Source organism: Meleagris gallopavo, chromosome 11, assembly GCF_905368555.1.
Source record: "Meleagris gallopavo chromosome 11, MGAL_WU_HG_1.1, whole genome shotgun sequence".
NCBI lineage: Eukaryota > Metazoa > Chordata > Aves > Galliformes > Phasianidae > Meleagris > Meleagris gallopavo.
The window spans coordinates 7,766,788-7,781,141 of record NC_139414.1 but is presented as its reverse complement, the minus strand read 5'-3'; the positions used below and the strand labels follow the sequence as shown (position 1 = coordinate 7,781,141).

The 14,354-nt window shown below is 49.8% G+C and overlaps 1 protein-coding gene across 1 annotated transcript; it reads left to right on the top strand.

The window, feature by feature from the left end:
• The first annotated feature begins 992 nt into the window (after positions 1–992).
• On the top strand, positions 993–5,178 carry FAM124B (family with sequence similarity 124 member B). Its single transcript, XM_003209062.5, has 2 exons — positions 993–2,421; positions 3,427–5,178. The coding sequence occupies exons 1-2, from the start codon at positions 1,693–1,695 to the stop codon at positions 3,955–3,957; spliced, it is 1,260 nt and encodes a 419-aa protein (XP_003209110.2). The 5' UTR covers positions 993–1,692; the 3' UTR covers positions 3,958–5,178.
• Positions 5,179–14,354: the final 9,176 nt, after the last annotated feature.

Below are 14,354 nucleotides of genomic sequence, written 5' to 3'. Positions count from 1 at the left end.
GTGGGAAGTGCTGTCTGCAGCATTCCTGAGCTGCCCTCATTCCAGCTCACAGTCCTCACTCTGTGGATGCCCCATGAGCGTTCATATTACAGGCACTGCCATTTTCCCCCTGCACTGCTGCTGCCCTGCAGAACAGCCAGGCCAATGTGATGTGAGCAGGGAAATGGGGGTGAAAGAGCAGTGCAAGTCTGGTGATTGATGGGACTGCATGGGCACCCACTGTGACCCAGCGCTGGGAAATGCCTGGGGAAGCAAGCAGCTTGCCCTGCAGCAGATTAGGATCCCACCAGGTGAGCACGGAGGTAGAGCTGGTGATGTCCATCCCATCATTCCTGCTCTCCATAGTTACCTGCCCTGTCACCTCGCCATTTTCCCACAAGGTACCCGCAGGGCTGGTGCAACCTAGCCACACAGGTGTCCCTGCCTGCCCCGCCATGGACAGTGATCACCTTGCTGCCCACTCCCAGCTCAGTCCTGACGAGCTCTGAGATTTGGTTTTCCTCGCACAGGCAGAATCCCCTTTTTTCTCACCCACAGGAAGGCAGACGACTGCCTGCCTCTTTGTATTTTTCCCTGTAGCAAAGAGTTGATGAATCATTTCCTTTTTCTATATTTCAGTGTTGTTCAGTGCTCACTTACAGCATTTTAATGTTTTGAACGCTTATAGCCTTCACTCTTCCTGTGATTGTCCAAGGGTTGGGTATTTTTGTCTCTGTCCCAACAGTTACTACTTGTTGGAAGTGCTGCAGGTAGCTTTGTCTATGGCAGTAAAGCTGAACTTTTAAGTTCTTACTGTACTTTGGTCTCATGACTGTATTTCTATTACTGAGTGCGATCTTTAAATAAAAGAAATCTGAAGCACAGATCCTTGTACCATTAGACCCTGGAGATTTTCTTCAGGTACATATAAAGCTAGGGCTGTATTTAATTTCAAAAAAAAAAAAAAAAAGGAGGGTAGGGGGAAATAGTCCAAGTAGTTCAGCATTCTGAATAGCAGACCCTTCCACACACTGGGATTTCTGCACAGCAAGTTGCTGCCCCACGAGGTGCACAGCCCTGCGCCTGGGATTCTCCTGCAGCGCCTGGGGCCAATTCATATGGGCCCTCATTGTTATCTGTCCTGTTCACATGGGTTTTTTTCCCTTTGTTAGTCTGTTTTCCTTCCTTGTTTTTAAAGAATAGCTTATCTATGTGCCTCAGAAGGGTGTGACTCGGGGGAGATCGCAGCAAGCTGAAGTGCAGCAGCTGACTGCAGGAACACACGCTGAGGTTTTCACGCACGGCTAACACCCAGAGATATGTGCCCGTGGGAGAGCGACTGCACTTCTGCTTCAGCCCTCCACCACCCTGCTCCAGGTGGGACAGAGCCCCTGCAGCACAGCAGTGCTTCAACACGTCGGCTGCGTGCACCGGTGACCAGATCTGGGTCATACTGCTGGGTCAGATGTGCATCTGCAGCTGAGCTCTGATGTGACGTGAGCAAACTGAGGCTGGTCCCATCACACCATGGCACACTTTCCTGCCTCGTGCACGTGTGTGCAATCCTGTCACCTCACTGGGTTGTTGTAAAGCTTCTAAGTGATCGAATTCTTTCTCTGCCTCAGAGTGCAGTGCCTGCGTTGCTGCCACTCCAAACACCGCAGGAGGAAACTCCTATTTTTGCTTTGGTTTTGTTTGTTGAAGAGAAGCTTTATGATGGGTGACAGAGCAGAGCCTCTGATGACCGTGCATCTTCTCGCCAACTCGGGATACTCGGCGTTTCTGCAGCAAGCTCTGGATCGGCTCATGGAGTGGATCTGCCCAGATGTTCGACTCTTCTTTGTGTCCGACCGAGTTGCTCCACTGAAATACTATGAGAAGTACCAAAGGAGAAACTGCAGCTTTCCTGGGATATCTGTCTTCCTTTTTCTGCATGAGGACCTGGGAGAAGAGCGGATTCTCCAGGTCCAGGATCTCCTCCAGCGCCCACCCTGGCACTACCAGCGTGTCCCGACCTGGGCACGAAGTCCTCCCCACACACCAGCTCCCCAGGACTTCTATGGCCTGGATGACCAGATGCCTGTGTGGGGCATCCGGCGAGTGAGCTGCAGCCCCGAAATCCTGCGAGTGACCCTCTACTGCAGCTTTGATAACTATGATGATGCAGTAGGGCTGTACGAGATGATCCTACGGAAAGAAGCAACCATCCGGAAAAGCAATTTCTGTGTCTTTGTGCTATATGCCACTAAAACTTTTGCTGTCCAGCTCTGTCTGAAGCAGCTGCCCATTGGAATGGCTGCTGAGCCCAAGGAGTCATCACTTTTGCAGTTCAAGGTGCAAGAAATGGGGCAGCTGGTGCCTCTCCTGCCCAATCCATGCATTCCTATCAGCAGGACCAGGTGGCAAACACAAGACTACGAAGGAAATAAAATTCTGCTTCAGGTATGTGTGTGCATGGTGCTTGCAGACCAGATGCCTTTTTCTTTTTTTTTTTTTATTCCAGCAAAGAGCAGGACTGATTCCAAATGGAAATTAAGGTTTTGCTTGTCCATATTTTGTTTTTAATTCATGAACTCAGCAATCACCTTCCAGTGCTATGATGTCATTGATAAATGTGAGCACAGATCCTTAGAATGCTTCCATATTGTTAGCGCATGAAGTAGAAAGTATTAGTACTTTTTCTGAGCCACTGAATTCACCTTTTCCCTTTCCTGCCTAAAACAGATGATAGCAGCAGCCTGTTCTCTTTCTGATGTGACCTTATAAATGCTTCTGAAAGCCGAGTTTTAGCACTGTACCATCCCAAACCAGGCGTTTTGCAAGTACAGCGCTGATGCAACATCACCCACAGTAGTTTTGTAATTGCAGTTGGGCAAAAGGGCTAAATAAATGCCATGGGAAAGTCATCTCCTTTCTGCTGTGGTGCACAGCCCTGAGAGCGTGTGAGCACAAATCAAATCAGACAAAGATGGTGCCTTGGTGGTGGTGCTCACTGTGATTATACACGGGAGCAGATGGAAGTTCAGCTATGTGCTCTTTGCTTTGTAACAGCTCCTCCCACCTCTGGCCTCTTGGGTTGCTATTTGGATATTTTTATTATTATTTGGATATTTGCATTATTTAAATATATGTCCTGTTTTATTTATTTTCCTTTCTTGGTGAGAACATTATTACAAATCAGCCTGCCTATTCTGTTTGGCCTACTTTTGTGCTGCTCTGCCTGCACACCTCTCTCCAGGACAGCCTCACAATGTGCCTCCCACCAGTTTAGTGTCACCCATGGACCTGTTCAGGGATGGGTTGGAGTCCTGAGTGGTTTCAGTGGCTCTGGAGCTCCAGGTGGGGCCTGCACTCCAAGTGCCTCCCATCGCAGTGGACTCGAGTGCTGTTGCCTGAGTAAAGCTAGCACCGTGTTTTAAGGGCGTTCTCTCCACCTTTCCTCAACAGGTGCAGGACAGCTCCAAGCAGAATGAAACAAACGCTGGGCTTCCCAACCGGCGCAGTGCTGTCGGTGTTGAAGGACCGCCGCGCAGCCCCATCACAGCTCCTCTCCCCGTCACTCTGCGCAGCACTGAGCAAGGAGGCCAGCAGGCCTGGGCCTCGAGGGGCAGAGTGACATCCATGCCACGCCAGGCCCTCCTCGGCTCTTCCTGGAGTGCTGCAGTGCCCTCCCGCCATGTGTTCACAAGCAGCAGGCAGCAGGAGGGCTGGCCGTGCCGGCTGGCAGCAGAAACCAACGTGGACACAGGGCTGGCTGTGGGCAGAACTGCGGGCTGTCGCTGCTCGCTGCAGTACGGTCTTCTGCAGCCATGGGTGCTAGGCACGGCCTGCACTGCCCCGCACTGTGCACGGCTGCCATCTTCTGTAGCCGACAGGAGGAAAGGAGCGGGGCATGGGGCTTCGGGGTCCCATGTGCAAACATGGAGAGCCAGCCCTGGAACCAGGCCCGAGGAGGAAGAGGAGGAGTTCTTCATATGACTGGAAACAAGTGCAAGTCAGGCTCCTCATTTCCGAGTCGTATTGACATGACTTTGTCTGGAAGCACAGTGGCCAGGCTGCGTTAGGCTGTGTGCAGGGAGATGGAAACCTCAACTGGGTCTGAAACAACAGAAGATGAAAGGCTGGGCTCAGAGGGACTGCTGAAGAGCAAGCAGGGCAGGAGAAATGGAGCCATGCACGAGCAAGGATGTTGAAATGATATGTGCTGCTGCTTGTGGGGTGCAGGCAGTATGTGATTGCTTTCTGCTTATTTCACTGGATGCTTAACAAAAACACACAAACTTACACCCACGCTTTCCTATGATCTATAAAGGTAGTGCCAGAGAGAGGTTTGGTGAGCTGGAAAGGCAGTGTAGCGGAGCAGAGTGGCTGTGCTGCAGTGGGGGTGAGAACAGGTGTGAAAGCCTGGAGCTATCAGCCTGGCTGTGGTATGGAGGGGCAATGATGAACCGGGAGTGGGATTCCTGGGACAAGTGGCTTTAAACAGGCCTTTCAGTATGACCAACTTGTGGAGGTATGGCAGCCCTGCTCTCTGGGTGTGGGCACAAAGGCACAAGGGCGCTGTGGGGCCAACACCACAACACTGGCAGGCACCACAAAATGCCATCCCTGGCTCATGCTGCTGCAGTCACTGGCTGTGCCAGGGCCCCGGCCTCCTGCTGAGGGAGCAGCTGGTGAGCTTGGCTCCTTTGGGAAGGCAGTCCTGAGTGCACTCCTCTGTCCTGAATTTTGTGCCAAATCGCCAGTTGGTGTCTCCGCAGACTCAGGAACCGCAGAGACGTGGCACTGAGGGCACGGTGGGGATGGATTGCCAATTGGACTAGATGATCTTAGTAGTCTTTTCCAACCTTAATGATTCTGAGAACGCGGCAGCTGCTGTGTGCGCGCTCCTGGTGCGGCTGCCCAGTGCTCCTTCACCCCCCGCATCGCCTGCCCTTGTCCCGTGGCGGCGACCCGGGCACGGCCGGACCCTCGGAGCGGCTGGCAGCTCGGGAGCCCCTCGCTGAAGCCCGCGGCGGGGCAGCAGCAACAGCAGCAGCGCGGCGGTGCGGGGCGGCAGCTCCTCCTGGTGCCCACCCGCGGCCCTGCAGCGCTCCCGGCCCGACCCCTCCCGCCGCAGCGGGGGCTGCTGCCCTCGCCTCCGTCCCCGCTGGAGCCGCCCGCTACGCGGCAATAAAAGAGGTGATAATGACAAACGGAGCCGATCTGTTCCTCATTCGTTCATTCATCCAGATGACCAGTTATCTCGGAATTGAGGAGATCTGTCGTGTAAGTGACGGGGAAAACAGAGACCTTCTCGAACGCGTCTCACCGGTTAGATGGCAGCCTCGGGTGCTGATGTGCTGCAACTTCATATGCATTTGTTACGTGGTAGTGCTGTGTGTACAGAAAGTTTAAGACAAGACACCAACGTGATGGTTAGAGATTTTTTTTTCAAAAAAGTGCCTAGCTAGACCAACTTTTCTGTTGGTGCAGAAAAAAAAGTAAATCACTAGTTTTAACTGGGAGTAATTTAATTCTGAAAGTGAAAACCATGACTTCTCCCTTTTTGTCCATAGCCGATGAGCAGCAGGTCACCCTCAGGCTGTCGGGGACTGATTCCATCCATGCTGGTGGGGATGAGGTCGTGCAGTGTGAGGGAGTGCTGTTCTCTAATGATGAAGAACAGAAGCTCCTGCTGGAAGCCAAGCAAGGCCAAGGAGCAGCACCTGGTGAGGTGAAGCAGGTGCTGGCAGGGCCCTAAGGCACGCTCCAAATGGGACACACATCCTTTCATCTCACTGCTGTGAGAGCCAGTGTTTGGCCCTTCCTGGTAGATTTGCCCTCTGCTTGCACTTCAGGCCCATCCCAGCTCTGTCCCTCCCTGCAGCCAAGGGGCACGAGGTACCTGGGCACAGGGATGGCACAGGAGCACGTATGCCTCGTCTGGTACTGAGCTCCCCAGCCTTGATGTGCTCCTGAAGAGGAGGGATGTGCAGGAAGGACTCAGAAGGAGTACGATGTGCTTTCGTTCTGCAGTCTCAGTATTAGAGGCTTATCCTCACACTGGCTGTCAGTACTTTCCAGCTCTCATCAGCCACATATGTGGCAGGGTCCCTGCAGTGCCACCAGGCTCCCCAGGCATTGCACAGGAGCTTTGCTTTTGGTCGTTTAAGCTTGATGCCCTGTGTTTTTAGTGCTTCTTTGAAATGAAGTGTAAGAGGCCTTTACTTCCCCCCACATACAACTATTCCAACAGAATAACAAAACACTCATTTAGCAAATGTATTTTTTTCTACTGCCATGAAGTCGGTTTCATTATGTGTGCAGAATGCACCTGATCAGCCCAGGACTGAGAGCTCAGTTGCACTGTGTGTTGGAGGAGAGGCAGGGCTCACAGCTGGGTTGAGTGCTGAGCAGGAAGGGTTGGTGCATTGGGCAGTGGTCAGCATGGGGCTGGGCACCCAGCAGGAGGCAGTGGCACCTTCAGTGACCTTCACTTCCTCCACCAAACCTGCATTGCAGTTTGCTGTGCTGCTCTTTTTGATGTTTAATTCTGATAATTTGAAGGGGGCTTTGAGAGGGCTCCATCTCCCACAGAGCACTGGCATTAATATTCCGGTGCAGAATCTCAGTTCTGCTGATTGCAGGCAAGGGCAGATCCGATTTCTATTAGTGTGAATTAATATTCCTGAAGAGTCTCCAAATCTTTCTTCTCCCCTGCTGCCCTCCCCAGGCGCTGGCAGCCCGGCTGTGCTGGGAGGTGATTAGATTTGTAAATGCATTCCTGAAGGCACTTGGTGACACTGGGAGTTGTCTCATCTTGCTTGTGCAGCTGAAATGGTGACAGCCCCACTTCCCTAATTGGAATCGTCTCGAATCTCATCTTGGCATCGGAGCATTGTGCTGAGCAAACAGGAGCAGGTTGGTTCAGCTGTTGCAGTTGCTTGTCTCCCAGACCTGGAGGTGGGCCCAGATGGGTCCCAACAAGCAATGGGGCCAGGAATGAGCCCTGCTCAGCAGCATTCTCTGTCCCATGGCAGAGGTAGCGGGACAAACTAGAGGGGCAATTCTGAGGGCTGGGGTGCCCGATGCAGCCATAGAGTCCCCAGGCTCCTCCACACTTATTGTTGCTGAAAACTGGAGTGGAGAGAACATATATCAGAGTTAAAGCAGCCAGGCCATGATAATTGTTATCCTTGTTTTCTCCTTGCACTTGTCTCCTGCCTGCCACAGCTATGCTGTGCAGAACATGGGCTATGTGCCTCCTGGCCATGGCTAGAGGGGATCTGAGCCATCTTGTTCCCTTGTTATTCTTTGGGTGCATGCTTGGAGTGGAAGGGTGGTTTTTGTTTTTGCTTTTGATTTACCAGAATTGGCTTAAAACACCCCCGGGATTCTCAGTTCAAACAAACAAAGGAGATTACACTCAAGGAACCTTCCGGGATGATACATGTGATACCAGTGGGCACAAAGGGAGCATGTTTTAGCCAACCCAGAAGCTGGAAGCTTTGTTTTCAGCCTGGCAGAAACGAGCGGATTTTGGTTGCGTTCCTCTTCCTCCCACATTTCTTGGTCATGCTAGGTTGACACATCTTCAAAGAGTGACCACATGTATTAGTAATGGCACAAAGAGCTGCTTCCTTCAGACCGGACTATGGGGAAAACCCATAATGGTCTCTGGGATGGGTGAGGGAGGAAGTAAATGAGCATTAGGAAACCTTGTGTTGTGGATTGAACAAGGAATTTCTTTGTGTCTATACCCTCTTTCCCAGGGCTTCCTGACACACTGGGTACACTGTACTTTCCCAGAGGAAGGTGGCAGTTGGGAGGCAGCCAGCTACCTGCTGGGACCACCAGAAGTGTTGCATTGGGTTAGATGCAGAGAGCCAGTGCCTGGGCACTGCTGAAGGGACTCTGACCAGCAGCTGGTGTCACCCACAGGCCTGTGGTGTCATGCAGAGAGGGCACTGAGCTCCCTCCTAGCCTGTATCAGCTCCCCAAAGCCCCTGCGCTGGTTTTAAACAGGCTGAGGGTCTTTCTGGGATGGGATGGGAGTAGAAATTAGTTGACAATTTTGCTGTGGTTTTTCATCTTGATTTAATTCAGAACTACTGGGCTTTGTGGAGGGAATAGCTGATTGCAGGAATGCATCATACTGATGTTTACCAGATACTTTTTTAGATGGGAAAATCTTTCTGTGTCATGAGAAAGTTTGCAAATGTTAGTTTTCTTGTAAATCAGAGTGAAAACAGATTTCAAGAGGTTTCAGTTTCTCCCAAACGTTGGGTTTTGGCCACCTTCAGCCCTCTGGCAGCTGGCTGGGGCTGCTGAGTGACCTCCCACCATGGCACACACCACAAGGTGTTGAAAAACCTGAGGCAAGATGTGGTACCAAGCCAAATATTTTCTATTGAGGAAGAGCAAAACTTTTTTTTCTTGTAATCTTATTTAGTTTTTACATTATGTCTTAGTGGAGACTTTTCTTTCCGTTTCATTGTTCAAGTCCGGTAACAACCACTGTTGTGTTTGCAAGATTTATGTGATGACAGCCTGAGTGCCTCCCCAGCATTTTGTTTCTTCCTGAGCCAGGGTGCTGGCTTAGCCCACATCCAGCAGCACCCAGGGCTCCCTTTCCCATGCTCTGCTCAGCACATCCCACCTTGCACTATGCTTGCAAAGGTGTGAATGGAGAAGGACTGGTAAAACACTTTTTTCCATCTTGCAGTTTGCACTTGCACTGCTTATCTGGTTGCTTGATCCATGAGAATGTGTCTCAGAGCATCTGGAAGCATGTGGATAGCTTCCATCCCCTCCTAGAGACTTGCGGGTCCTGGCTGCATGCAGGAGGAGGACGGGAGATTTGGAGCCGTGGCCGCCCTGCATGGCAACGTGCCTGTGAGGTTTGCTGTGCTTGGATAGAGCAGAACTGTGCAAAAACAGAACAAGATGGGATTTTTCCAGGTTTACTTTGAGCTTTAACTTGTTCCAAGTGTAACATTGAGATCTTACCACTTCTTTTGTTTTCCATGCTCTGCTGCACTCTGTGGCAGCAGCAGTCACAAGTGTCAGACCATCATCAAAGCCTGGTTTTGAGTTGTGTGTGAAAGAAACTACACTGACAATGAAAACGCTCACAGGGTATTGCCATGCCAAGGCTGTGTGCAGATTTGGCACCACTTCTCCCCTTGCACACACTGCAGTGATCTTGGAGCTCAATGGGTGAAGGTGGGAGAAGGGCCACTCGTGGCAGCTGTGGTGCATGGGGCCAGTGGGATTCGTGTCTGTATTTCTCTGATGCTGTTCTGGGTGGAATTTGTGTGAGTAAACCTACTGTGATTTTAAGAAGTTAACATGCAGTTAGAGAAGGAAGATTATTTGAGTGTTTGCTCTGTATGTTTCTCCTTTGTCTTTTGTCTTGCTTGACTGATACACAGCAATGCACTCTGGCAACCTCAACCTACCCGTCTACTCTCATTAGCACTCCAGCATGTGTTTTTACTTTATGGAGGGCTGCACGGTATTGCGGACAGTAATGGGAAAGGAGGTGGTGTGGGTATGTGGCAGCCATTCTAACATTGACAACATCTATGCATTTTTAAAAAGTTTTGAGTTGTCACACATTTTGTTCCGAAAGCCATTTGTCTGTAATCTTCAACTATCGTAATAATCATCATCATCATCCTGCTTGTGCAGAGGATGTGTGGGAGAAACAGGCTTCCTTGAAAATTTCCTCCGAGCCCGTGCCAAGCCTGAAGCAATCTTTTTTTCATGACAGAAGGCCGTTCTCAGGGCGGTGGGTAGCAGCCCAGCTGCGACGTGTCAGCGCCGAGCGCTACGTCCCGCTCTGGAGCAGCATGGCTCCGCTGCATCCTTTCGTCAAGCGTGTAGGAGGCGGCGTGGTCGTTTCTCCAGAAATGGGGTAATGGAGCCCTGGCTGCACTGCGATGTCCTCTGAGTCAGCAGAGTGGCCCTGCGCCCTCCCAGCCTCGCAGCCTGCTGCATGGAGCAGCGGTGCTGCATGGCAGCCCCTGGGACGCTGTGCAGCCACACAAAATGGATGGGCCTGTCAGAGCTGTGCTGTGTGCTTATGGCTGGGGAGGTGCTCTGGACACGGGGCTTGTCACTGCTGCAGAAAATTGCCCTGTAGGGAGTCGTTTCTTGTGCTTCTTCTTAGCCTGATAGCCTGTAGTAGGATTGAGTTTTGGAAGCTGGATGAAAATCAATTCTTTTGAGTTTAAAAATTCAGCCAGGTGTGGTCGATCAAGTCATTTTTCTGTCTCCTTGTGCTTCATAGACGTTTCAGCAGTGGACATCATCACAAGCATAAGTAACGAAGTGATCTAAAACTCTTCACCAAGCAGGGAAATAGTAGTATTCTAGTTTTATTCAGAGGGAGATGGAAATAAAGGGGTTCGATACAGCTTGTCCAACATCACACGGAGGATCTCTTTTACAAAAACCAGATCTCTCATCTCTTAATCTGAGGCATTAGTTGCAACAACATCCTTCTTCCTTAACATCCCTCCATATGTGCAGTAACTTTGCACTAACGGTTTGTTTTTATTGGGCATGGCCTTGAGAAGTGATTTCTTTGAGCCGTGGCCAACTCACTCACTGGCTTTTGTTCAGCAGTAATGAGATGGCTTAACATAAATTCAGGAGCATGCCAGGGCTTTGCACCTGAACAGGCATCCAGAGTCTGAACTCTATGTCCAACACTTAGAAAAACATCCCTTGATATTGTTTGGAGAGAATCAATGAGGAAGAGGATGAATGCAGATGTGTGACACGTGCTTGGGCCCGATTCTTTCTTGTGTTATGCTGTATCGTGGCTCCCTGGTTCAGTCTGCATCTTTTCTGTCAGAGAGGTGGGGAGGAGGAGATGTGGCCTCATGTCAGTGATGTTGGGCCCCAGCATGACTCCAGAAAGGCTGGCTGGCTGGTGGTGAGCAGAAGGAAGCGAGGTTTTGGTGGTGGTAGAAGGGCAGTGCTGGGTGCTGGGTCCTACAGCAGCACGGGGCAATGAGAGTGCCAGGACCTTCCCTGCCACCCAGCAGCTGTGTTGCTGTGACTGAACTTGTTTGCTGTTTGCAATAGCCTTCTCTTTCAGTCACAGATCAGGCAGTTTTGGCTTGGTTTTAATTATCATCTGACCTCCTTGCTGCTAGTTCTCTTCTGCACTTGCTGTGTTGCAGTCATTTTGCTCTGGGCTGTATTCTGGGAAAAACTAGGACAAGCTCTTTGGTGCCTTTGGTAGATGTTATGCCTGGAAGGTGGCCCAGTGCTGTAAGAAATGCTCCTGACTGAGTAAGAGAAGCCAAGAAATAAAAAGTTAGGATAGCATTCCAGTTAAAACATGGGAGTACCTCTTGCCATTTCGGAGTGGCTTAGCCTATGTCATCACAGCGCTGAAAGAAAGGAGGACCCGGGTGCGCAGCTCCCAGAAGACTACTGATCATATAAACAGCAACTGAAGAGTTCCCAGTGATAGCCTAGAACATCATCTTCTGTCTGTCTGTGTAGTGCCGGGGAGGACAGCCCCTCAAGGCAGCCCCCGCCGCGCGCTCCTGTTGCTGTGGGTGCTGCTACCAAGAGGTGGTTCTGCTGTGGGTTTGTCCAGTTCCTCCTTTAACAGGGCTCTGCCTGATGGTACTATTGCTGTGTAAAGGGTGAATATTGAACTGTTATCATTTAGTTCTGAACAGGCACAAACTCACTGTTTTTCATCTCTGCTGAATCTGCCATCCCTACTGAGTTATTCTTAGAATGTTGTTGAATAAAAGCCTAGCTTGTCAGCGTGGCTTCTTTTTTATTGTATTTGTGCATTGAATCTAACCTGTGGACAGTGGTGAACGTCATACTGATTTGTGAAAATGCTCCTAATTCTTTGTCTTGTGCCTTTTTAAATGAAGCAGTCTCTGAAGTGTTTATCTACAGGCATAAAAGCCCCTATAAATTGATGCATATTCCTAACTTTATAAGACTTGCATATTAATCTGCTTATTTTCCATCTGAACAAAGGGCCTCCGGAACCCACAAATGTAGTCATAATTCTCCTGATCTGGTTTGTTACAAGGTTTTGCTTGACTACACAGATGTTTTCCATGTATTTGGCAAAAGAGGGGTCAAGGCCTGCATCTGGCCCACTATTTCTGGCAAAAATTCTGATGTGTTTAATCCTTTTTGAGCATGAATATTCTGAGAGCTCATTTGATTTATTAACCTGATTATTTTAATGTGGAGAAACAATGTGGAACAGTGACCTTTGTTCAGGAAAATGCTTGTCCAAGTGTTTCTGCTCTGAATCCATCAAAGCTCAGTGCAGTGTGTGAAGGACTGGTTCACACAACAGGGCTACTCAGGGTCGCAGGTAAGCCTCTTTGCAAGGCTCTTGTGCTCTGCACTGTCTGTTGCTGGGGAGTCCAAGCCTGGGCAGTACTGCATGAGGCTCTTCATATAGGTATGGGCTGAGCTCACCTGAAAATCACAACAGGGCATGTGCGGACTGGTCATCTGTAGTATTGCTGAATGAGCAAGATGAGTTGGTTTTCAGGGGATGTTACGCCATGCAGTTTTATTAAACACTCCTCTCCATCCCCCCAAAGAGCAGGAGATCTTCTTTTCCTATGTGCTTTGGGAATGTGCAGTGACTAAGCATCAGTATTATCCCTGTTCTCTGCTGGGTAGAGCTATCTGAGTGTCCCCAGTGTGTACTGAACTGGGTGCTGTACAGACATGAGACAGATGGATGCCATCCTCGAGGGCTTTGCAATAGAAGTGTATTTCCTCAGTGAATGGCAGTGCTGCAGGATGAGTAATGCCCTTAACATTTTATACGGAGCTTCTCAGTCTGTGTGACAGGGCTGTAGTCTGGATCACTATTCCTCCCTTCCTATTACTCACAGATAAACTGACTAATTCACACATTTTTGGCCAACGGTTTTCAAAGTTGGCTGCCTAAAAGAAAGCATCTTTAACGAGAGTGGCTGGGTTTCAGAAGCCGCTGAGGAGCCACTGATGCCAAGCAGAGCCCAATTTACAATCATCAAGTCAAGTTTTCTTTACATCTGCAAACCCTGGTAGCATTATCGCTGTAAGTGGGATTGGAAAGGTACTGGGCTCAGCCAACCCCGAGAGCAGTGCAGCAGCCAGGAGCAGGCCGGGCATGCAGTGGATGCCTAGGGAGGTATCTGTAGAGGATGAGCACTGCTTTTGCAAGCTGGGTGTTGGAAAAGGAAACCATTGGAAACAATACTAAAGCCAATAAACAATCCTGTATGCAACAAACTTTAAAATTCTCCATTTCGTAAGAAATAGCAATTGCTTGGGGCCAGTATCATAAATGCCCATCTCAGAGTGCTTCCCTCAGCTCTGACCACGACCAGATGTTTAGTCAAATCCTGTTAACCTCAGTTTCACAAGTTCAGGCTTTTCCTGTGCTCGGGGCCAGAACCAAAGCTTGCTGGTGTGATGGAGGGCCTCCTTGGGACGCAGGGGATCTAGGTCAGGACTTGAGGTGGTTCGTGTGAATATAGGAAAGCAGTTCTCAAACAACTCTCACTGCGTTTTGAGTACTGTTCACTTTTGGGCTTTGAAAATGTGTCAGTGTAGACATCTGTCAAAATCAGCCTCTATGAAAGACACTGAGTGAAACCTGGGGATGAGGAAGGACGCACTTCTAAAGACTTGTGAAAAGCTGAGCTCACACAACTTGTGTTACGTGTTGGATGCATTGCGTTCTCCTCTTCTGCAGAGAAATATCAATGGGCAAAGAAGTCTCAAACTGTTTTTCATTCTGCTTGTATGGCATGGATTGAATAGCAGTCATCCAGAAAGCAGAAACACTAGTGGCAGAGTCAGAACTCTTGTAGAGGGTAGAAATTTGCTGTTCCATTTCATTCTTCTATCCTGGTGTGACTTTGTGACCTCAAGAAATCCCTTTCTATCATGAAAGCTGTCTCCAAAGTGAGCTCGGTGGGCCTGCAGGTAAGTTGAGAGAGGCAGAGGTCTCGTGAGCTTTCCTTCTTACTTCTGTCAGAGAAGTGTGAAGTCGATGGCACACAGACATGGCAATAATGACTGTCTTTGTCTCCTAGTGACCGTCACGTATTACACAGGTAGTTGCTTCCAAAAATTCTTTCTTCAACAACAGTGTTGGTTGGGTGTTGGATGTCTATTCTGGCTGTAAGCAGCTCAGAAGGAGCCAGTTGGTAGTGAGACTGGGATTCATCTCGGTTATGGTCTGATCTTCTGAACAGCCAGGACTGAGAAACCCTCAGCTGGATTGGGACTGAAGAGAGCTACAACTGGCACAGATGTTGCGTTTCATGCCTCAGTTGCCTCTTAGTCAGCATGCAGCAGCAGCACAGTAGGATTGGCTTGGGGCTCTGAGC